This window comes from Solanum lycopersicum, chromosome 1, assembly GCF_036512215.1.
Source record: "Solanum lycopersicum chromosome 1, SLM_r2.1".
Lineage (NCBI taxonomy): Eukaryota > Viridiplantae > Streptophyta > Magnoliopsida > Solanales > Solanaceae > Solanum > Solanum lycopersicum.
The window spans coordinates 80543703-80568672 of NC_090800.1; the positions used below are offsets into that span (position 1 = coordinate 80543703).

The 24970-nt window shown below is 28.0% G+C and overlaps 2 protein-coding genes across 2 annotated transcripts; one reads left to right on the forward strand and one right to left on the reverse strand.

Moving 5' to 3' along the window:
- The first annotated feature begins 2226 nt into the window (after positions 1-2226).
- LOC101247660 (plasmodesmata-located protein 8) lies at positions 2227-5405 on the forward strand. The gene is made up of 4 exons (XM_004229748.5): positions 2227-2853; positions 2936-3237; positions 4879-4986; positions 5220-5405. Exons 1-4 carry the CDS (start codon positions 2369-2371, stop codon positions 5222-5224), a joined length of 900 nt encoding a protein of 299 aa, XP_004229796.1. The 5' UTR covers positions 2227-2368; the 3' UTR covers positions 5225-5405.
- Positions 5406-8319: 2914 nt separating this feature from the next.
- LOC101247960 (pectinesterase 2) lies at positions 8320-11371 on the reverse strand. Its single transcript, XM_010327326.4, has 2 exons — positions 10238-11371; positions 8320-9250 (listed from the first exon to the last, which is right to left on the reverse strand). The coding sequence occupies exons 1-2, from the start codon at positions 11133-11135 to the stop codon at positions 8574-8576; spliced, it is 1575 nt and encodes a 524-aa protein (XP_010325628.1). The 5' UTR covers positions 11136-11371; the 3' UTR covers positions 8320-8573.
- Between the last annotated feature and the right edge of the window lie 13599 nt (positions 11372-24970).

The following is a 24970-nucleotide window of genomic DNA, read 5'->3' on the forward strand; positions in this document are numbered from 1 at the left end:
TGAAAAAAACGACGAAGATCGCGAACAATTTTTTATTAGTTTGTTTTGTATTTATAGTTCTTTTTTAGAATTTGGTATGCTTTCTTAATTTGTATTCAAATCACTATGTATACTATCAATATTTGTATTTATTAAAAATTTCATGTTGCATGGTTTATGAATCTTGTATTTGTCCCTAATTTGTATTCATCCAAATGTATGTCAACTAGTTTATTTGTATTCGAATACAAATACAAATAGTAGACATATTGGAATGAATACGACTTAGAAAAGGAAACAAGATCTTGAAAAGAAAAAAAAATACACAGTGAAAAATATATACGAATACAAATGTATTTCTTAAATAACTATATTTTATTTGACATACATATTGGAATGAATACAAACTAATAAAGGTGTGTCAACTGAATTTGACATTTTTTTCTAATTTGTATTTATTCTAAAGGTATGTCAACTAGTTATATATTTTATTTAAGAATGAGTACACCAAATATTCAATTATTTCTTTTCAATTTTATATTTCATTTACTTTTTCATCATACTAATTTTTTGTATTTTATATATTATTATACAAAATTCTAAATAAAAACTAGAATAAATAGAAATACATATTGAAATGAATACATACAGGATTTTTGAATAAAAAAATAACTATATAGGGAAAAAATATATGAAAATACAAATATATTTTTTAAATGACTATATAGATAAATTCGGCATACCTATTGGAATGAATACAAACTAATAAAAAACTATAATAAATATAAATAGAATAAATTGTGGAATGAATATAATTTAAAAAGGTAAAAATTCTGAAGAAAAAAAAACAAAATTTAAATTTTATTTGAAAATGTAACTGATGAGAAAATTAAAGATGCTTGCCATTTTTTTGAAATATTCCCCCCCTTAATTTTCTCTTATTAAATAATTATATTCTTTAAATAAAAATAAATAATAAAAACATACATAACAAACTAAAATGACATTTTTACTAAATATTGAAGTTGTTGCTAATGAGTCCTCTTAAATGCTAAAATATTGACATTTTGAAAAAATTTCCCATTTCCCGAAGCTTAATATGAGATAGGAAAATAATGTCAATTTCAGCCCAACTGGATTCAAGCCCAAGCTCTTAACCAAACAAGATCCAACGAGTTTGACTAAATTATTGGGCTTGGAATTTTGTGGGTTTAATTATGAATTGATGTATACATGATACAATCAATTGACATTCAGCAATTACAAATAGTAATTCTTTTTTTTTTTGAAAAATTATGCAGGATAACAAACATTTAATCTATATAAGGAACTACAGCTATAATTTAAGAAAATTATAATTTGTAACTATGGTTTTTCCAATTATTGTTATTCACCAGAGTTGTATAATTTGCTTGATTACAAATCCATTATTTGTATAATTTCGATTTCTGATTGTATAAATACAAAATTTTATATATGCTTACCTTAACTATTTGTAAACGATTTATAAAATATTCATAATAAATCACCTTATTTTTATATTGACAAGCGAAATATACAAAGAGATTTTGCAAATACATAATTTATATATACTTAGCCTATTTGTATATTCGCAAGCAATATACACAAACTGACAGAAATATACAAACTGCAATCTCCATAGCAAACAACACTATAGCTATGAAGCGTAATTATCGAAACTATAACTATAGAACCTTATTATAGTTGCTATTTTTGAAATTTTATCGTTTTTTCTATGCTCCTTATGTTAGTTGATTTGATCATGATATTTTAAATGGGCTAGCCCAAGTTAATCCGATGAGTCTAGAAGGCTAACTAGAACCGTCCTCATTTAAACAGGCAAGAAAATTTTGTAACCTCATCCAATTAGTGAATTACTGGTCTCATAGACCTAGCTAATTTTGAGGACTACAACAATAGTAAGATAGGAATACATACAGGTTCCTATAGAATTTATTCGAAAGAACAACTCAACCTGGAATAATCTAGAATCCACTTGCTTGGACTTATCATTTGATTATCAGAATGAGATAGATAAAAATATTTTATGAAATTAACTTATTTGATTGATATAGCTAATATCACAATTTTAATATAAATTAATTAATATCATTATCAAACGCAAGATAAAATAATTTCTCGATTTATTTCGACATTGTTATTGGTTGTAGCATCAACCAAACAATTCATGTATATGTACTAAAAGAAGAGCTAGCATATAAAGCTAAAAACACAACACTTTAATTTGTTTAATTTACTATTTTCCTCGAAGTCCACAAAATCAAATTAAAGCATCAAAACCAAAAAAATGAACAATATAAAAGGAAGACAAATTCCATAATATCCCAAATGAAAAAAAAGAAGAGAAATGCTGATCATCACAAATCTTACACAACATTTGTTACATTTATTTAAACTATCTTCTTCTCTTTCAATTTTCTTCCTTTACTTCTTCTACACTTTCTCACTTCTTAATAATAATAATAATCACCTTGTTAAAGCTCATAATTTTATCTATGCAGGTTGTTCACAAGACAAATATCAATCAAATTCTCCTTTTGTTCCAAGTTTAAATTCTCTACTCTCTTCATTAGTTTCTTCTTCTTCACAATCTCTTTACAATAGTTATGCTTTTGGAAATGACACTTCAGCCCCTCAAGAATCGTCTATTTATGGTTTGTATCAATGTAACGCTGACCTACAATTAAAAGATTGTTCAACATGCGTCGCTAGTGCTGTTGGACAAATGAACATAGTCTGTCCATACAATTTTGGTGCTATTTTGCAATTAGATGATTGTTATGTCAGATATGAACATGAAGATTTTATTGGAAGACCCGACACGAGTTTAAGGTATAGTGGGCTCACCTAAAAAAATTTAAAAATTTACGATACTTTTATTTACTTAATTATATTATGTCATTGATGTTAACAGGTATAACAAGTGTAGTAAGAATCAACTACGAGGAGACGGAGAGTTCATTAGGCACAGGGATGAGGTTCTTGCGGGGTTAATTCAAGGGGGTGGTGGGGTGACGGGTTCTAAGGTTAGCGGGTCGGGTTCAATTGAAGGATTTGCACAGTGTTTGGGTGATTTGAGTCCTGAAGATTGTTCTGCTTGTGTTTCTGAGGCTGTTATGAAGTTGAAGGACATGTGTGGTGATGCTGCTGCTGCTGATGTTTATTTGGCTCAGTGTTATGCTAAATATTGGGGTTCGGGTTATTATCACTCCTTCGGTAAGAGTTTAATTTCTTTATGCTGATAGCATGATAGTATAGTAAAATTTTTTTACCTTATACAAGTAAATAGTAATTAATTATCTTTTTTCATCGTGAAGAGTTTAACTTTTCTATGCTGATAGCATGATAGTATAGTGAAATTTTTTTATCTTATACAAAGTAAATAGTAATTAGTTATTCTTTTCATCGTGAAGAATGAAATTATTATTTATAGATAGTTAAAATAAAATTGTATTATCAGTACAGATGTTAGTTATTTTATTTTTTTGTGTACGTTTTCTTTTAGTAATACAAGGATAGTAAAATAATTTTTAAGTGATTTAATCGATAAAGAAATTTAACTTGAAACTCACGCATGATGTTTAAGGGTATTGACTCATAATAAGTCGATTTTCTTGCTATCTTAGGGATAGTGTTATAACTTTCTATAGGTAAATTAGACTATTGCATAAATTTGATATAAAACCAAATTTTAGACTCACAACTTCATGATGTAATTACTCCCTTCGTTCCATGTGAATAGTAACTTTAGCTAAAAATATGATTCCAAAATATCATCATAGGAATTTAAGATTTGAATTTGTAATTACTCCCTCCGTCCAAAGTTAACAATTACTTTAAGCCTGTAAAAAAAATGATTCTACATATCATGTTAGAAATTTATGAATAAACTTTGCAACTTTTTCAACTATAGGCTTGTAATTCTTTTTTAATGTTGATCAATTTTTTTTAAAAAAAAATTCTAATCAACTGGATATTTTAATAAAAACTGTCTTCTATTTTTTTTTATGGGCGTACAAAGAGCTAAAACAATAATTAAAATGAAACCGAGGGTTGTAGAACTTTGCTATAGCTAGGTTTTCATTAAATTGATTTTTTTTTTCTTGTGTGATTGTTTATGTTTTAAATTAACAAAACTCTTCCAAATTAATTCATGAGGGACTTTTCAAGCATACACCATAGGATAGAAAAGCAAAAGAATCAATCACATTTTCCGAAAACAAATTATATCCAAAAATATTCTTTTCCTATAGCATATATAAAGTTAGGAATAATTCACTTTAATTTAAATCTCTAGGGAATTTGTCCAGTGGGATATCTTTTTTTTTGTTTTTAAAGTTGTTATTCCCTCTTTCTTTTAAGCTTCACCTTCCACTTTGTTCCTATCGTACACACATAAAGTCCCTTTATATCATATCAAAATTGCACAAAGTAACATTTGTACAAGAAAATAGGTCAAAATCACTATAGTATACAGAATTCATAATGCTTATCATATCTTCTATGATTTGCCTCTAAAGTAGCACTTCAAATATCGTCAATTAAAAAAAATAAAATAAAAAATTCTCTTAAAGCGTCTAATAATTCAGGATCAATATTCGACCACTCTTGCGTCAGATATAAAAAAGGGCTATTAAGCAATTCAGTAAAGCTGTGAAATGTCAAAATACATAAAATAAAACAAGGAGAAATCCTTTTTGGCGTATTTATATTATAATAAAATTTTTCCATGTTAATTTTATGCTGTAATTATATTAATAACCATTTTTTGTCTATTAAATGATGAGTTGGGACTTGTTAACATTATTTTTTGAAAAATGAATTTTGACTATATATGTTTACTCAATTTGTGAACAGATCGTACCAATGACGATGACGTAGGGAAAACAGTTGCAATAATCGTTGGAGTATTAGCTGGCGTTGCTGTTTTCATCGTTCTCCTCTCAGTTTGCCGCAAATCTATAGGTCAAATTTCTATACTAAATTAATTTATTATCGTATCAGAATTTCTATACGATGTGATCTTAGATTATATTTTTCCGTCATTATCTAAACTTTAGTAGCCATATCAAAGTATGTGAGTTCTTGAACTAATTTTTGTAATTGAGTTAGTATCAGAATCAAAGTTTAATTTCTTTAACGTCTTATTACTATGTTATAAAATTTTATTTTATTTTTTTTTGCTTGATTCTTTCTAGGGTAAAAAGAGAAAAGAGAAGCTTAAGCATGGTCAAGGAAGTGAAAGGTCGAGTTATGTAGTTTTATTTGTTTGAAAGCAATTATGAGATCCACTTTTATTTTGGTTAATTTTATTATTGCAAATTGTTAGGTGTATGGACTTCTATTTTTTGTTTATTAGAAGCTATAATCATGAGTTCCACTTACTTTTATTAATCTATTTATATTAGACACAAACTTTAGGTTGAATTTCATCTTTTGGCATATATTTTAAATTTAGCGACTGATGAAACCAACTTTGGCATAAACAGTCGTCATCCTTTAATTTATCAAGCATTTACATTTCAGTGAGACAATCTTTAGTGGGAATATTTTAGAGATTTTCTTATCGAATGTGCAATCCAGCATATTGTTAGATTTTTTCTACGACAAAATATTACTTGAGTGATTAGGTTTTATTTAGTTTTCTATTAAATTTTAATTGAATATTCTCGTAACTAGTTTATGTTAAAGAAGAACAAAAGTCCCACACGGTGATTAATGAGATGGGTGGACTCCTTGTAAAGCTTGGAAAATCTTCCTCCTTTGAGCTAGCTTTTGGGATGTGAATTAGGTCTAAGACTTACTTTCACATGGTATCAGAGCAGGGTCCGTCTCACTCACCGCGTGGGGTGTTAAAGAATGACAAAAGTCCCACATCGGTGATTAATAAGATGGGTGGACTCTTTAGAAGGCTTTTGGGCAATCCTCATCCCCTTGAGCTAACTTTTGGGATGTGAGTTAGGTCTAAGACCTAATTTCACAGTTTAGGCATATTTCGGTTCAAATCAAAAGTCTGCATTGCATTTTTAAAAATTGGGTTTTGGTTTATTGGGACATCAATTTTAATTTTTAAGAATTCAATTTTTCAGTTTGGTTTTTTAATTTTTTACAATTTAAATTTTATTAACCGAAAAATCAAATCCATTAATTAAATAGTATTAAGGTTGGCTAAATTTGTAATAGTTTACATTAATGTGGGTACAACCAATGAAATTGGCCCAAGACAAATTCCACCAATATCCAGCGGACTTCCCAATTTACTTTTGTTTGATTTCAACTGTAAAAAGCCCAATTATCACACAAAAAGGCCTAATATGGTGATATACATTTGCAAAATGAACCGAAATTGTAAACAACTGCACTGAGCTGAATATATTTCATTTCGATTCGGTTAATATCATCGAAAAATGAAAAATCGAACTAATTTCTAACCAGGTTGAACTCATGGAACACCCAGCCCTAGTTTTAACTCTTCTTCCACCATATTAACATCGAATATTTACAATTTGCTCTTCAAATAATTTTATCTTTAATTTTTGTACATTAAATAAGTTGGTTTTTTAAAATTTTATCCTTAAAAAATTGAACTTATATCTAATTGGGAACATATATAAATTCTTTAAAGTAGCGGCTATACAAGTCTGTTAACTGGATTGGATCAAACATAAGATAATGCTTGACCATAAAATATGTATAAATTAAGAAAGAGACGTGCATGATGATACAATGGGGAAAATAAAATTTAATTTAGGTATTATCATGATAGAATATAGCAAAAAACATAATTGGTCTAATTAGCCAATAATTAAATATTTGAAATCTTTGAGAGAGACTTTCATTAATCCCAATCAAGTAACTATTTTGGTTGGTGACCTATGTAATACATGTTGTGTGGTACGTTAACATGATAATGCGCACTTAATGTGGTGCTCTTGACTTAATATACATACTTAAATTTATAACCACAGTTTACTTAATTCTTTTTCGAAAACTACAATTGAAAAAAGTGCTTGTCACACTCTTGTATTAAATTATTTTAAGTGTTTAATTAAAGCGCTACATGTAGCTTATCAATATTAGTCAATGTTTCTGCCTAAAATGTAAGCTGATTATAATGTTTCTAATCACATAATGTACCAGAAAGCTGGTGAGGCATCATGGATATTGATGGATCCCTATGGGGGCCAATGAATTGAGATTATATCACTTTAATCCCAAGTGGTTATGATTAATGAGTTTGAAGTAATTTTACTTTATCATGTATTCGATACAGAAAAAAAAAATTATTTTTCATTTTTCAGTTGATTAAAATTTTAAAATTTTATCTTCGTTATATATGAATATTTAAGATCGATATTTTTTGCTTTTAAGTAATAATTTCAAAAAAAGAAGAAATAAAGAACTTATTATTTCCTTAGAAGAAATATTCATGTTCATACCAAAAGCATCCTATTATTATCTTATAAATAATTAAAGGCGCATTATAAACTAAAAATGACACTCCTCATATATGCTTTTTTCGGAGTTGATCTCCTAACTACCTCTCCCTATCACCATTTAGTTTGAATTATCTCTCTTTTAATATGTGTAAATAATATAATCTAGTTTTATATTTGAAAATATCTGTAATTTGTGACATATATATCATTGCGAGCCTGTTAAAACAAATAAAAAGTAATATGATGACATATACTTTTTGAAGTACACTAAGTCACTAACTAAGTATTAATACATATCCCTTTCACGCGCCATGTGATACTGTTTGACTTGATAGATATTTTCTATAAAAGTTTTTAATAATTTGTGATCTATAATGATCCTTAAATATTTATGTGACGGTAAAACATTTCACTAAAGCTAAAACGGAGAATTTTAAAGTTAACTTGGTTTAAGTTTTAACCATAGTAAGGTGATATTTGTTTTTTAACAGACTAGAAAAAAAAGAGTGTCATATAAAATGGAATGAGGGAGTATAACTTAAACTCAACTATAAATAATACTCCATGCGTCTCATTTCACGCGACATCATTTGACTTGACACTATTTCTTTTAAATTTTTTTTTTTAGAACTTGTGATCTAAAACAAGTTTGTACTGAAAATCATTTTAATAAGTGTAAAAAGAAAATTTTAAAGTTAAATTATTACTTTTATAATAAGGTTACATTTTTTATTTAAACCGCCTAAAAAGAGTGTCGCATAAAATAAGATAAAAACAGTAATATTTGTTTCCAAACAAGTTTGTGGCCTAAAAAAAATCTAGCTAACAATCAAAATGACATTGGTCATGAACATTGAACTTTAGTATACAATGAATATTCTCAATTCAACAATTTCCTTGCTAAAGAAAGAATTAGCTTGGGAATACAACAAAAATCAAAAGGAGGACACAATTACAAATACAAACTAGTTGCTCAATTACACATTGTTTTCTATAATTGAGCAACATGAATTATTATTATGTCCATGCTACTTACAAATTGACAATTTTCAAATCAGTATATATGATAGTCCACAATAACAAACACATTATAGATATAAGATATATACTAAATCAAAGACCAGAAGTGAATGGCACATTGGTAGCTGGAATCCATGAATTTCCAGCAATGAAATTAGCAGGGGTAAATTTCGATGCCTCAGCTGAACTCGTAATAACTCGATAACCTCCCCAATTAACTCGATTTCCAGTCGATGAACCAGGTCCCGTGTTCAAATACTCTCCATAATATAACGTATTCAACGCAAAATTACCACTCCATGGCAACCATCCTTCAGAACTAATCAATCCATCAAGAAATGTTTTCATCACAACAGTGCGTGAATATTTTTGCCATGGCCTTCCTAAATATGTCCTAGCTGATTTCGAAGAACCAGCTCCAGTGATTCTACAATTATGTATCGAAATTCCAGTGTTTTGATTCGGGTCGGTTCGGCCTTGGGCTGTCACAGTGTTGATTTTATTCGGAGGGTCTCTAGCGAAAATATTACAATTTTGTAATACAACTGCTGCGTTACCAAATATAAAATCGACCGTACCATAAATATCACACTCTTTGTAAAATTGCCTATTGGAATGAACGTACAAAGTGTCTTGATACCCTTCGAAGCTACATTGATAAAATACTGAAAGATCAGAGCCAGATCGTAGGGCTACTGCTTGGTGCTTTTGGGGTCCAGCAGTGTTTCTAATTGTTATGCCTTGAGCAATAAATCCGTCACCAGAAGCACCTAACATTTTCAGAAATTAAAATAGTATTAGCATATGCAACTAATACAAGTTACATTAATTGGTACTAATTAATACTTTTTTTTTTAACGTACGAACCAAAAATAGTAGTAATATGTAGTTGACTGTCAAATCGGTAATAATGTTTAAAATAAATTTAATTAAAATATTACAAGTCATAATAGTTAACAATTTAAAATAGTTCAAAAGTGTTTTAGTTTTGACCTTTCATTTCAAGTAAATCAAAACAGAGGAATACTCTGTTGTTTAGAGAGAAAATTATTCTCTCCATTCCAAGTTTACGTGCTTGCTTTTTTTTCTAAGTTGAAATGTTCTAAACAGAATGTTATATACATTTTTATATTTAGGAGGAACAAATACACCTTTAAAATTCTGTTTTACACTGAATAAGATAATTTATAGCTATATAAATTTTTAGGATTTGCATTGTACCATAAATATCTTTTGAAAAAAGTCATTTTTTCCCCTTAATTTCTTCCTGTAAGTTAAATGATGCTACATAATTGAAACATAGTAGTATAAGTACTAGCTACGTTGCTATGGGTCTTTGCCCTCCTAATTATTAAAGTCAATAAATTATTCAATGCTTTAAGTTACCAATTGGAAAACGTTTTTGCACAAACACAGAGAAAAAGACGGTAAAACCCAAACTCATAATAGTTCCTTTTTCAGTTTTGCCTTTTGGCCTAATTTTTGTACGACATGATCATTTTGTGTTTTTGGTTAAAAATATACGATGTATGTTTATCCTAAACTAGAAAACAAAGCACAAAGAATTTAGTATTGTCTATTATGCAATGTTTTTTTTGTTTTACCTTCTGTCTCAATTTATATAGTATTTTTCAATTTTGATATTAAAAAAAGTATTTATTTTTTTCTAAAATATTTAGTAATGTCAATTATTGTGGCATATAATTTTTCTTTCACTATCAAAATTAAATTGTTTGACTGTGTAAGAGTATACTTACCAACTGTGGCTGATCTAAAGGTGGTGGATCCACCTCCAACACTTTTGCTTCCAGTAATAATTGTCTTTCCAATGCCATCTCCAATCAACATAACATTTTTCACCTTTTCTCCAATCTCCACATTTTCATTATAAGTCCCAGCTTTCACATATATCACAAACCTCCCACTTCCTTTATTCTTGGCAGCAGCATCTACAGCTTCTTTCACTGTCTTAAAATCCCCTGAACCATCAGTAGCCACCACTACATTCGCCTGAGAAGCCGTTGACGACGACGACGACTGCAACAATTTTCTATCACCAGGGGATACCCAAGTTGGAAATCCATCTACTTGAGTACTAGTACTACTTTTAGTAGGTTCAGTATAATAACCATGATTTAAAGCCAAAGCGTTACTTATTAAAGATGACACATTATTATTTGACATTAGTGGCATAACATAATCCGTAACGCCTAATTCTTCGAAACCTGCTTTACATGTTTCAAGATTTGTTAAGGCTGTACTTAACCATGTTTGAGCATCAGTAGCTGAGCATTTTGTGTTTGGATCAACTGTGCTTTTGATTTTGTTGATTGAGTTTTCATAGAGTTCAATACAATCAGCCCATGCGTTTTTTTCGCGCTCGTTACGACACTTTGGACCTAGTGAATATGTGTTCAGTTGGGCACGTAACGCACGGTCTAACACTAAGTCTAGTGACACTTTTAGAAAATCTGATTTTTTTACGATAGGAGATGTAATTTTGGGATTTTGTGATAAGAAGTATTCACAAGGTTGTGGATGAGGTGTTTGGGTGCACCAAGCTTTTATGATTGCGTTGGAGTAGCCATTTGTTGTGGATGGGAAAATGAAACAAGATATAAATAAAAGTGGGAAAATCAAATGAATATTAGCCATGGTAAAGAGTTTGTAATAAATTTGTAATTTTTTTTTTTTTGAGAGAGAGACTGTGATTGTATTTGGTGCCTTATTGGGTTCTTTATATAGATATAGGAATATATGAGGTACAAAGGAATGTCAAAAACTAAGTGATGGGGATGCACCATCCTCTTTTTTATTTTTTCCTCAAGGCATGAATAGTGAGAACAATACGTGTGGCTATTTCTTAGGTTTTGGAAGAAAATAATCTAATCATAAATATGATAATTTAAAAAAAAGTGAAATTCTGCGGGCAATTATGTGTGTTTGATGACTTGACAAGGAAATTAAACTGATGAAACAAGGATCCAACTTAAAAAAGTGAAAAACAGGAAGCTAGAGAAGTCGTATTCCTATATGTATTACCACACGTTATATTTTAACTAATTAACTAACATTAAATTATCACTTAATATATTAATAATCTCTTAAAGTTACTAAAAAAAATTTCTTTTAGAGAATGGAATCACAATTTTGTTCTTTCAATTGAGATCTAAAAATATGATAGATAGAGTGTTTCTATTAGACATTTTCAATTCAAAATTTTGAAAAACTTTTGTGTGTGTTCTCAAACATACCAACTAAATAGTAGCTAAGTTAAGCTTATTCCAGTTAAGCTGGTGTCTAAACATGTTACAATCTATAGTTTATACGCAATATTTATTGTTATAGTAATTCTTTTTGACAATTGAATTAATTTCGTTGCATAAAAAAAATTACTAGAACTTTTAATAGTATTTATATATACTGTTTATTAGAAATATTTATATGTATTATTTTTATGTATCTATCTATCTATCTATATATTATTATTATCGTTAAATAACTGTTTTACAATTTATTAGGTGTTGTAGTGGATATATTATTGGCATTCTCTTTTCTTAAATTCTTTTTTTCCAATACTAGATAAGGTGCTCCACGAACTTGCCGCTCGTTCACATTTATGATGGGATATAAATATAATTGGATGATATCATTTTTATTTTTTGTTTTTTTCCTTTAATCGTATCGAGAGAAAATAAGCAAATCTTCGCTATGTAATACAAAAAATTAGGAATTTTTTTTAAAAAAATTATTTTCTGTCTAATTAATTACGGACCAACACACAATCGGTTAGTGTAGCAAACTTATTTCAAACTGTCTTAGCTTCTGTAACTAGCTTGAACAATTTAATATTTTATACATCAAAGTGAATTGGGAAAATTATTTTCTCGAATCAATAGATTGCAATGCGAAATTTTCTAAGTAAGCTATTGTTACGTTTGGTAATTAATCAAACTATAACTATAACTTATTAGAGCTCAAAGTACGTCTGTCTGATGTAATTTTCTAAGATTTGCTTAAATAAAACATTTTATAAGTTTCAAGTCATGGTCGATATTCCTTATTAAAATTTAATGACCAACTCTTAAAATGAAACTTTTTCAATCGACTTAAATTTTAATTTCTAGTAGCTAGCACCCCCATATGGCATATTTTTCTATGGGAGCGTTGAGTGATGGTTGCACCTTCAAATTAGTGTATATCATTTTCAAATCATCGGCCTTAAATGATGTCCTAATCAAAAGATCAACTTATTTCAATTGACTAGAAAGTACAAATAATTTTCTTTTTACAAAATTAGTAGAGTCCAGCTAGTCATATATAGAAAGTCGTAGAGTTATTTTCTAGCCAAAACCCAAATTAACGTCCTTTAGCAAGTAAAATAACATTGTATACTTGTACAAATTAATTCCTATACTTGATAATGTACTAGTAGTAAAAAACATTCAAATTAAGTAACATTTTATTCACGTTTAATTTATTCAAGTATACTTTTTATTATAATACAATTTAGGAAGCTCCATATAAAATAAACAGAGGGAGGTCATCAGGTTTACGTGAATCCATAATTTTTTCTCCAGATCATACATAATAGTGTTATATTTTCAAATAAATCTTGAAATATAGATGTGTGAATCCACACTTGGAGTATCACATAATGAAACGATGACCGGGTGTTCCTCTCTGCGAGGTTAAAAATTTGAGTCTTATATTTATATTGTTTTATTTTTCTTTTTCAAAATCAGATATCACTTCTCAAAGTGGTAACTGGTAGTACTTTTGGAATTTATATATATATATATCAGAATTGATTTTAGACCTATAGTTTTACCATTTTAATGATTTTCAGTAGTAAAAACTTAATTGATGAACCGATCAAATTTATATCATTGATTAACTTTTTGACAATAATGTATCTATCATATCAAAAATCGTGGAAAATGCACGCACCTCTTTAAAAAGTGAAACCATATGAACAACTATGTATGTACTTTTAAGGATACGGAAAACACAAAAATGGAATTCTCATTTGACTCACACGACAAATTAAACATAGTTGTTCTGTCCTACAATTTGTAGTAATTAATTGCCTCCAATATGAATCGTGTTATTTTGGGTAACATCAAATTCATGAACAACGTTTAAAAAAACATAAGGTGATGGGGATAATAATGGTAGAATAGTTAGTATTGATGAGAGTGTAAAAGAGAATAAATGTTGAAGCCATATATATGAAGGCCTAAATCCTTTAGGATAAAAGTGTGAGACACATTCGTGTGAACCTCCTAATCTATTCTGAATGAATTGTATTAGGTTTTTTTTGCTCTCGATATTTTATACTTTTATATTCATAAAGTGAATTGTTCTTTTTTTTTTTTTGTGAATGTAGATTCATTGAATGAATCACGTTACATACTTGTATTTCTTCTGGTATTTTTTTCATTTGTCTTCTTATTCAAGGTCTTCAGAAGTTCACTTTGCTAGTTTTTACATCACACCTAACTATTTCGATCCTAGAAGTTACTCCCAAATTATTGAATGCATGCCCTCCTCTCCAAACACATTCTGCTAACAAATAAGCGTTTCGAAACTTTGATAAATAAATAAAAATACTGATAATTCCAACTAAATATCATTAGTTATACCATATCAACATTACAAATATAATTATTGTTAGTTAACATTATACTACATTTAACGACCATAATTTTCGAATGTCATGAAGATCGAAGACTTGTTTAATTAATTTATTACTATATCATTAACAGTGAAGGAACCAGGGGTTCAAAATCTGAGCAAATAGACACGCGAAATAGTTGAAAAGTGTTCGACATACTTAAAAATATATTTTAATAATATACAAATAATATAATTTTTCAATAGAAAGAATCTGAATGAACCCCAAATTACAAGGTGGCCCCGCCACTGATATTGTATATGCATGTGAAGATAACTTTTACTTTTTGGGGAGTATACATGGACAATATCGTACGTAGTTTAAATTTTTGTCGTTACCTAACTTGAAAATGACAATTAAATAAATTGGCTACAATAATTTTAACAGTTTGGAAGGGGGGGCTGTTTCAGTTGCTAGGAATTGAAATTATTGGGTGCTTCAATTATGAATGAAAGAAAATATGTCAAATCATCATAACTGAATTATTGAATGGATAGAGTTGTTTTATTTTCTTTATAATCACGTAAAAGCACATCAATTTCATGCAACTAATCTTTTGATTGCGTGTGTGGTACACCATTATTATCGTTAAATCGTATACATATTTCATATAATAATTACTATGGGCTTTATAAACAAATTAATTAGAAACATCTAAATCATATTAATTACATGGAAATAAATAAATTTAAAAGTGTTCATACATACATGATTATTGGTTGATGTTATAATTATTTAAATTAGAGGAGGATGTAGAATTTAAACTTTAAAAGTTTAATATTTGAGGGCGTATTTTAGTTGTTATAATTTTAAAAGTTATGAATTTGTGTCTATTATTATGATTAATCTTGCATTTTGTTATGAGACTGTTATTCCTTGTCCTCGTATCAAACGATCCCTTAGATTGCATTCTGAAAGGGGGAAAATTTGACCTAATTTTTCTAGGAAAAAAGTGGAGTTTTACTTATTTTTTTGTTTTACATAAGTAAAAAATATTATTCTAAAATAAAATCTAGATAAATCCTATAGGTATGGAGTGGGTGGGGGTGGTGAGGATGAGGGTGGAGGTGGAGTGTGTTAGAAGATAGGAAAAGCACACAAAATCAATATGAACTATTTAAAATAAATTGATTAATCAAACAAAAAAAATTAGAAAATATTCATCGTAAAATATTTTTCTTCGATACAAATTCACTTTTAGTTAATTTTTCAATAGAGTGTCCGTTAAGATATGACTTATGAGTATTAGAAAAAGAAAATTATGATTTTTTGTAAGAGATAAATAATGAGGTGAATGTAAATGGTGCTTTGCTGCCTTATTATCAAGAAAAAATATTAAAAATAAGAAAAATATTATTTAGTGGCAACGACGAAAGAGGAAAAAAAATTTAACTAAGAAACAAGCTCATCAAGATTCCCTTATAAAAAAAAATTAGTAAAAGAGAATAATATCGTATAAATATTAGATCATTAATAACAGAGATTTCTTTGTGTATAATGCTATATATAAAAATAATATAACACAACACCAATCAGTCGGAAATGAAGAGAAATCAATTGTTTATAATAATGTATTAATTAATAATTAGTGTAATTATTGTTATGGTTGACTAGTTTATTCAGGGATTGATCTAATCCAATGGAATAATAGTATGAGAGATGACTATATGTTATATATCCACTAATTAATCAGTTTTGAATTTTGATACGTTAATTAATTAGTTTTGAATTTTGATACGTGAGCTAAAAGTCTGCCTTCTTTTTCCCCTTCAAAATCCAGATTAATTTTATGACCATAATGTATATTTTTCTACTACCTAGTACAACTCATTTTAATAAAAATTGATAGGCTGCCTTAATTGATATTTAAGATCGGCATAATACTTTCTTTTGATGAACTTTAGACGAATAATTATTATATAACTTTTTTTTCAACTCTCTATTTTCGTATATTACAATGATGAATTATCATAATTTACTTTGCAACAAACACGGATCATAATGGCACACAATAATAAGTGACATAATAGAGAAATATAATTAACCCACAGTTAAAAGGGTTTTTTTTCCTATTTATTCTAACTCCATCCCAAATCAAAAATAGAAGAGATTTTTAGTAATAACAAAAAAATTTAATAATGAATTATTACATCGAAAATCGTTAAATTTTTTAGCAATATTTATATACATTATAAATACTCATGATATTCCATAATTTACGAGACACTGAAAATAATATAGCAACAATTTATGTAACTGCCACAATTTTTTATATTTGTTATAGTGTCTAGTAACTGCAGTAATAGTTCATCCAAAAAATCATGAGACTAACCAAGTGATTGGTACTGATGGCAACATGTTAACTGCTTTAGTTTTGTGGATGACACAATTCTAAATAATTTTCAAGCATAAATATTTGCTTTAATAAAATTTTAAACAAGTCACACATAGAGAACAATTATCTCTTTTAGTTTCTTTTTTGCTTTTTGTGGGGTCAATTTTTTTTTTTACTTTGATGGAAACTAAGGAAATTTGTGGAAATAAATACTCCCTATTCCTCAAATTATTTGGCCTTTCACAAGCGTAAGAAAAAAATTATATTTTTTCTCTATTTTATCTAGTAGTAACTGTCTTTCAACACTATAAATACTTTAATAGGATAGAATATTTAATGAGCAAAATTAATACTAAGACACAAATAAAAATAAAATATTGAAACTATCTTTGAATTAATGCTTTAGTAAGAAGCATATAAAAAAGAGAAATACTACAAATATAACTAATTATCGCGGTCGTTTAATGGAATTATGAGGTGTTAGATTGGAATTTTGGTCATACAAAGAGGTAGAAAAAATGTCAAACTAAAGAATGAGATGACTTGGCAATAATAACGTAATTAAGTAGCAAATTTGTCTAATTAGGACAAGGATAAGGACTGAAGTCATCTAATTATGATGAAAATCTTCATATCTGTACTAATCATGTACTTACGGACATATTAAACAATAATCCCTTGTAAATTGGATTTTAAAAAAAATATTAATCAAGTCTTCTTGGAGACTTTACCAGTAGCGGGAAATTAGGGGTTGAATTACAATGGGGAAAATTAAACAAATCTAGGTAATGACTTATTAGCACCTAGCTAGCGAGTGTTTAATTATTATATTAATGATTAATCTGTTATCCTTATCTATGTTCTGCTAAATTAATTAAATCATGTTTAGGTACTTGATAAGTAAGCGACACGTGTGTCGTGTTGCATTTATCCTCTTAATACATACGAGAGTTGTTTGGTTACTGGTTAGAGTTATGCAGATATTAGCTATGCAGATTTAAGTTATGTAGGTATTAGTTATGCAGGTATTAGCTAATGCAGATATTAGCTATGCAGATTAGTTATGCAGGTATTAACTATGTAGGGTTTAATTATATTGGGTTTTATGCAGGTATTAGCTATGTGTATATTAATTATGTAGATATTATTTAGTTACGTAGAGATTATAAAACATCAATTATTAACTATTGAATATTAAACTTGTTGTAATTTATTAATGTATGTTATTTACAAAATAATACATGCTAATAAAATGTAAAATATATTCAATAATATATAATGTTAATATTTGATTATCATATGTACAGTTAAAAAATAAACAATCAATTTCTAATATTAAAAAATATATTTATATTTGCATAATCAATCAAAATGGTAAGTATATAAAAAGAAAAAAATCTATATATAATAAAAATTAAAAACGACACATGTTGAAAGGAAACAATAAAATTTCTAATTAAAAAAATAAAATAAATTAAAAAAATAAAAATGATCTAAATATATAAAAGCAACAAACTTATATATATGAAAACAATAAAGTTTCCAATTAAAAACAATAAAATAAATTAATAGAGTACATATGTAATTTATCACTTTAATACATGTATGACTAACACCCACATAACTTATTCCACCCTCTACCCTGCATAACTTTATACATAAGTTTCCTAATAAGTTATGTTGGTATTAATTCTGTAGGACTACGAAAATGCAATCAAACATGGTATAAATTATGTTGACTTTTATACCTAATACAAAACTTCTACCAAACACAGTAAAACAAACTTTTTATACATGAATAAGATGTCTCTTATACAGTAACCAAACAGCCCCATACTACACAAGTATATGGTTGTTATCTATCGTACTGTATTGATAGTTTCAATATATTGTTTGTTTTGAGTATTGTTTAAAATTCTTGTATCATATTATTGTTTAAATTTATTGCTAGGTAGTAACAAAATGTCTCATTTTTTGTGACGATCGATCTAGTGTAATTATGCTATCACCTTAGTATTTTCTCCTTGCTTTGTTTTAATATATTTATTATTGTTAAAATAGTTTTATTTATCCTTTACCCTATACGTAGCATTATCTCATATCATATTCTCTGTTTTGTAGGTTTATTAATCAAATTATAGATGCATGACATTAATATATGTAACATTACAACATGATACAATCTAATTAATCAAATATTGTATTTAGGGGTTCACAAAATCGAATCGAAAATCAAACTAAATCCTAAATCGAATTAATCCGGAAAAAAATCTGACTAGTGATATGATTTGACTTGGTTTGGTGTTAGAAAAAAAATTGACTATAAAAATCCAAACCAACTCAGTCATGTACAATCCAAATTATATTTATTAAAATAATATAATATGATACAAAATAACATAATATATATAAATAAATACGAATACATTATGAAACAATAATAACGCCCGTACAAATGAAGTGCAAGTATTCTTCGATTATAATTAATTCTTTGACACCTGTCTGATCTTCTTCTGGCCCCTCTCTGCTAACTAATTAGAGTTCTTCCATCTGGATGATAATTTTTCTAGTTAAAGCTGTTAGTTTGTCCCTTAATTGTGTAATAATTAATGCCTAAACTTGAGTTATCATTTGTTGTTCAACATATTTTCACCTAAAATGGAAAAGGAAACTTATAGCGGAACAAACCCATAAATGGTTGAAGACAAATCCTTGTCTGTCTTAGCACATTATGATAAGTTTTGCTTTTTATTGTGTCAAAAATAAAAATAAAAATAATTAAATATGTTTCTTTTTAATGTTAGCTCAACTATTTTCGATAGACCTTGATTCGATAGTCGATACCATACCACCCCTTCGAACACCATAAATATGTATACACGTTGATTTGCTAAGACTAAAATATTTTGAATGATTTACTATGTTTTGCACTCTTAATATATGTCTTTTTGGTAATTGATATTTTGTTCTTTTTTTGTTTTTTTTTAATGTTAACCTCTTTAATTTTTTTTAGAAAATAGTAAAATTAATGTTTCAAAAAAAAAAAAAACTCAAGATGAAAAAATTGGAGTACAAATAATTTAATTTTTAAAATATGCTCAAATCTAATCTCATCCTACAACTAATTAGTCATCGTCTTTTGTCATCAATAAAAATAAAACGAATTAAAAGTTACAAACGTACTTTAAATCCGTCATATATGTAAAATTCTATATTTCTTAGCCGTATAACTATGAGTAGTCTTCATCAAAATTACTTAGATATGTTTCTAATATAAAAAATGAGAATTTTCACAAATAGTCTTTATATACTCAATATCTATAGTTTGCATGTTTACGGGTTGTAGCTATATTTAAGCTGTATTATTTGTATAATTTCTATGTTTATATAATTCACATGTACATTGTATAATTGAACTATTTTTATATAAACTCAAAATAATGAATTTATACAATTACAAACAACTGAACTTTAAATACCTATACAAATTATATAATATAATACAACTTTACATTATACGAAATCTATACAAATTATATATTTTTTTTCTTAAATACAGAAAGATTTTATTTATATTAAAGAATCAGTCAATACAAAAGAGGAACTGATCTATAAATTACAGTTCTCATAACATCTCTATCTAGTTCTTTAGTTACAAACAATGGATATATTTTTTTTTATTTTTTTTCAAACAATGGATATGCATAAGAAAATATAAGGTTGAATTCTATCTAAGCCTGGATCCACTGACTTCCTTTCGTGGAGTGCTAGTCAGCAACTCTATTAGCCTCCCGCTGAACATGATTCAATGACGGTATATTATACAAATTATGAATCATACAAAACTTGAATCCATGTTCTACGTAATTATCACTGAATATTAATCGCGTGTGGTAATTAATGTTATGTCTCGAGTTTACACCTTGGATGTGACTAGCTTTTGAGAACCATTTCTGATCCCCGAGCAAATCCTTGGTCTGACTACATGATTTACATGACATTAAACAATATGTGGAAGCTTATATTTGAATAATTCAGCATTTAAGAAAGTCTTAAAATATTGTGTTTGCAAAATGCTTAACATGAACCATGACTTAAACAGATCCTGAGAAAACAATGGAAAACATTTACTCAATCTGTCTATGAAGCCTCTATCACTGTGAGATGGATGCCGGAACAAGAACAAAACACCTTCTAAAGCTACTAACTAAAATAAAATAGTCCTTTAAAAGTAAGAAAGTCTCACCAAATGTTGTGTGCGAGTAGATAATAATCTCAACGATTCGTCTGTTGATAATTCTGAATACATATATCTGCATCATGAAACGATGCAGGTCACATGACGTCAACATATTGAATGTACTGGTACGTGAAAATGTTAAAGTAAACAATAATCTGCTTTGAAAGACTGAAACAATATAATTGGATTAATATATGAATGTGAAGTGAAAATCATTTAAGTTTACAAGATAATATGCAATGAAAGCACCCGAAAAATAATATATTTCACTTGTGTGGAGGTTCTCTAACCAACAACCATTACCATAAGCCTAACAATGATATAACGTTTCTCCTCATGTTACCAGGGCCACCCAATACTTTGTCGGGATATATGGTGACTATAGATCCATCTAATTGGTCTTATCAGAGGCAGTGAGGAGTCACATGAAAGAGTAAATTCTATCCTATCCTATGTTGGCTACATAAGTTTGTACGACTTTCGAATCATAAGAGACTATACAATTCGGTGCACGATACTACTCCCAAAGTAATAGATATAAAATTATGCTTAATTCACCCATTACAAGAAATGAATTTCTTATTTGATTGAAATGCTTTTCAAACATTAGATGTATTTACTGTAATATTCTGCTTTAGAAAAATCTAAATTCAAAAAGCGCTAAATTGAAAATAGCAAAATCGACAATTTTGCAAGTTATGCTTAAATTGTGAGTTTTGGGTTAACTTTAAATGATCATAAATTGAGGTGCAAGATGATTTAGGTGGCCGAAAGATATCAAATGAAAGGTCTTGGAATCCTCTTTCTAACGTCATCGAGTTTGTTAAGTTTCGAGTTTAGATGAGGGTGATATGCTTGTTTGAAGTCATCCTGTCTAGTTAAAGAAAGTTACCAAAATTATAAGGGGTATTATTGTCTTTTCCCAAACCCTTTCATATAAAGGTTTAAGGTGTCTAAATTAATTTGGTTCAGTTTTCACAATTCTAGTTACACTTAGGTTTTAGTAGAGAATTCAAGAAGAGAAAAGAGGAGAAAAGAGGGAAGGTTCAAGGCATTCATCAAAATTTCTTGCGGATCGAGGATTTTTTTGCTAATAATTTGATCGCTAAGAGGTATCTAAATTCTCATAGTGTTGGGTTTGTTCATCCACACGCTAATCATGCGATTTTAATGCAATTTCGTTCTTGAGTTTGAAGCTTTTAAGTTCTTGAGAAAATTTCTTGAAAACTTTATTTTTAATCTTGATTGTTGTTTTAAGGAATTCTTGAGATGAATGTTAGTAATTTGAGGGTTTTTTTGAGTATATTATTGTGTACTTATGTTGGGTATTCGAATTTAAGTGAGTTAGGAAGAAACCATTTGATTTTAAGACGAATTAAGGTTAGAGAACGTGAAAGAAAATTCGTTGGAAAAAATTGGGGTAAGCGTTTGGCGCACAACCCCACCAGTTCTTTAGGAAGAACTTCCTGTAGTTAAGAGGTTCGCGCCACTCAGTGAGCCAGGTTCGCTGCCCCCATAATTTTTCGACGTTTTGTGCGTCTGAGTTCTTTTAAAGAACTATTTTTTATTTTAACTATTCTAAACTACAGATAAAAATCGAGCGATCATTCATAACATGAATCATAACCTTGAATTCATAATTCAAATTCAAAGTAGAGTTAAGAGTTAAATCTTGTGAGTTCTCTCAGTCATTTTGAGGAGTCTTTTACAATTTTTTAAAACTTGAGTACTTGAGTATGAGGATGAGTTGAGTTTCATTTTTTCAAATGAATGTACGAAACCTAAGTATTTCTCAAAGTAAATTTTTTTATATTTAAAATGAGGAGGAAACTATGATTTCCAAATGATTTATAAGGAGATTTGAATACTATCTCATCTAAAACCTTTTGGCGTAATAATCTCAAAGTTTGAGTATGAGAATTTTTTTTAAACATATGAGCTAAGTATATTTTGGGAGTAGTATTGAGTACTAATATGGGGCGAGTTCATACAACTCAATGTTGTCATAAACTATGTAGCCAATGTGGGTAGAAAGGATAATACTTTTTAGATGATTCCTTATTGCTTTTTAAGCATAGCTTAGAAAATTCACTTATTTAAAGAATTCTATACCCCAACAAGATATATGACAGTTCTAATAGCGTGATCGAGACACTGTATCATCACATAACTAAATATGATGATTGTGGTTTAGAAAATCTCTCAAACAAAGTTTCTTTTGTATTTTACATACAAACTAATGAAGGCTCGAGAAATAAATCGATTGATGCCGTCGTTGAAACCCTAGATTTTATCAACCAATTGCCTGAAGAACTACGGCCTGAAATTATGTCACTGATGTCTACGAAAGTCACTGTCATAACGTGTATTCTGTAAAAAAAATGGCTTTCACTATGAACTTTACTGATTAAGTTCACTTTCACAACGAGAAAACAATCCCCAAGTCCGTTCTCCATTGAAAAGTGTGTATCATTCGGCGAACTTATCTCACATTGAAAGTGGTGTTAGAGGATTTTGATTTGAACAACGTAGTTGATCTTATTGGAGCTTCAACTTGTCTCGAAACTTTGAAGAGAATACTCAAAAAAAATCGCGATGATCAATTTCCCTCAAGTGTTTATGAAATATATACTTTCGAACTTATCTTTTAAGTCATTTAATCAACCTTAATAATACATTTAGTTATATAAATAGTATTTGAAAACTCTTAAGTGTTTATAAAATAAAATCTTTGAAATTTTTTTCTTAACTGTACCTTCTTTTGAAAATATAAATTTGAAAACTTTTCGTTTTAGGGACATATACAAAGAGTGATAATTGCTTCTAAAAGTACATATTTAGCGGCAATTAATAATTAAATGCCGCTAATGGTCATTTTTGTTGTAGTATATCCTCTATAAGTTTTATAAATTCCTCATTTTTCTCTTAAGTAAAAAATGTCAATGTGATCTTCTTTATAAGGTATCACTACTTTAATTTTTTGGCCATTAGTGTATCCAACCCTCTTTTTAATGTATCAGTGCTTTGATTTTTTGCCATTAATGTATCCAACACATTTTTTTATGTATCAATACTTATATTATGTATCAGTTTGAGAGATTTCTGTAATTATAAATTTATGAAAATAAATTATAATTTTACCGTAAAAATATGTGATTTTTTAAATTTACCTAATAAAAAATCACAAAAAATTTCTTTAATAACACAAGAATCTATAGTTGGGCTTTTGAAGCCCATATACTTGGGTCTTGGGCCAATGCTAGTTCAAGTAATAATAGGTCTTTCGCACACAACGGTCAGAAGTTAGACATTGTTCAAGTTCAATACATCCTTTGTTGAATTGTTTCATATTATGTTTACTTTTTTTTTTTAACGATACATAAATATTTTAAAGGAAAAATTACATAAATTAGTACATTTCAATAAATAATTACTGATTTTAGCAATACTTTTTATTTAGTATCTTTTATAACAATACTATGTTAAATCTGCAATATGAATTAAAAGCGAATTATGTATGCAATATATATGAATTATAATTGATTTTTGAAATGTATTATGTTTCTTTGATAAAAATTTGACACATTGTATTATAAGTGTATTAAAATGTGATAAATGTATTATCCATCATTAAAACTTGTATTATATGTGAATAATAAATTGTTCTTTGTAATATGTATTAAACTTGTATTATAAATAAATTAAAAGTGATCAAGTGAAAAAAAAATATTATTGCTATAAATGATAAATATTTTATTATTTTAATATATTTATATAAGTTTTCCTATTTTAAATACTTCTTTTTGATAAATAATAATAATTGACATAAATATTTTGTCATAACTATTCATATAAATGGTGTTTAAATTTAGATTTTGAAATTATTTTTAAAAAAAAAGTAAAACATAGAAAAAATGCATTTCTTTTGATTTTGATAAAAGTTTTTAAATAAAATTAAAATATAATTTTAATATTATAAACAAATAAAAATAAACGGACGAATAATCGGCAATTCGAAACCTCGTGAAGTAGCTAGCTAGCTGTCTCTTGCGTGCATACCTCGACTTCTAAGTAACGCCATCCTCTTTAAAAATTTATAAAACTTTCGAAGTAGCCAAAATATAAAAAAAAATTATATTTCTCAAATTAACAATATGTGTATTCTCTAATGTTATAATACACCAATAACTTAAAATATATTTTAAAAACCATTAAGTTACGCCTATAAAGTTACCCCC

Coding starts and splice junctions, on each gene's coding strand:
- LOC101247660 (XM_004229748.5), top strand. CDS start 2,369: ATGCTGATCATCACAAATCTTACACAACATTTGTTACATTTATTTAAA. Junction 2,854..2,935: donor AGACCCGACACGAGTTTAAG/GTATAGTGGGCT, acceptor TGATGTTAACAG/GTATAACAAGTGTAGTAAGA. Junction 3,238..4,878: donor GGGTTATTATCACTCCTTCG/GTAAGAGTTTAA, acceptor ATTTGTGAACAG/ATCGTACCAATGACGATGAC.
- LOC101247960 (XM_010327326.4), bottom strand. CDS start 11,135: ATGGCTAATATTCATTTGATTTTCCCACTTTTATTTATATCTTGTTTC. Junction 9,251..10,237: donor CTTTAGATCAGCCACAGTTG/GTAAGTATACTC, acceptor TGAAAATGTTAG/GTGCTTCTGGTGACGGATTT.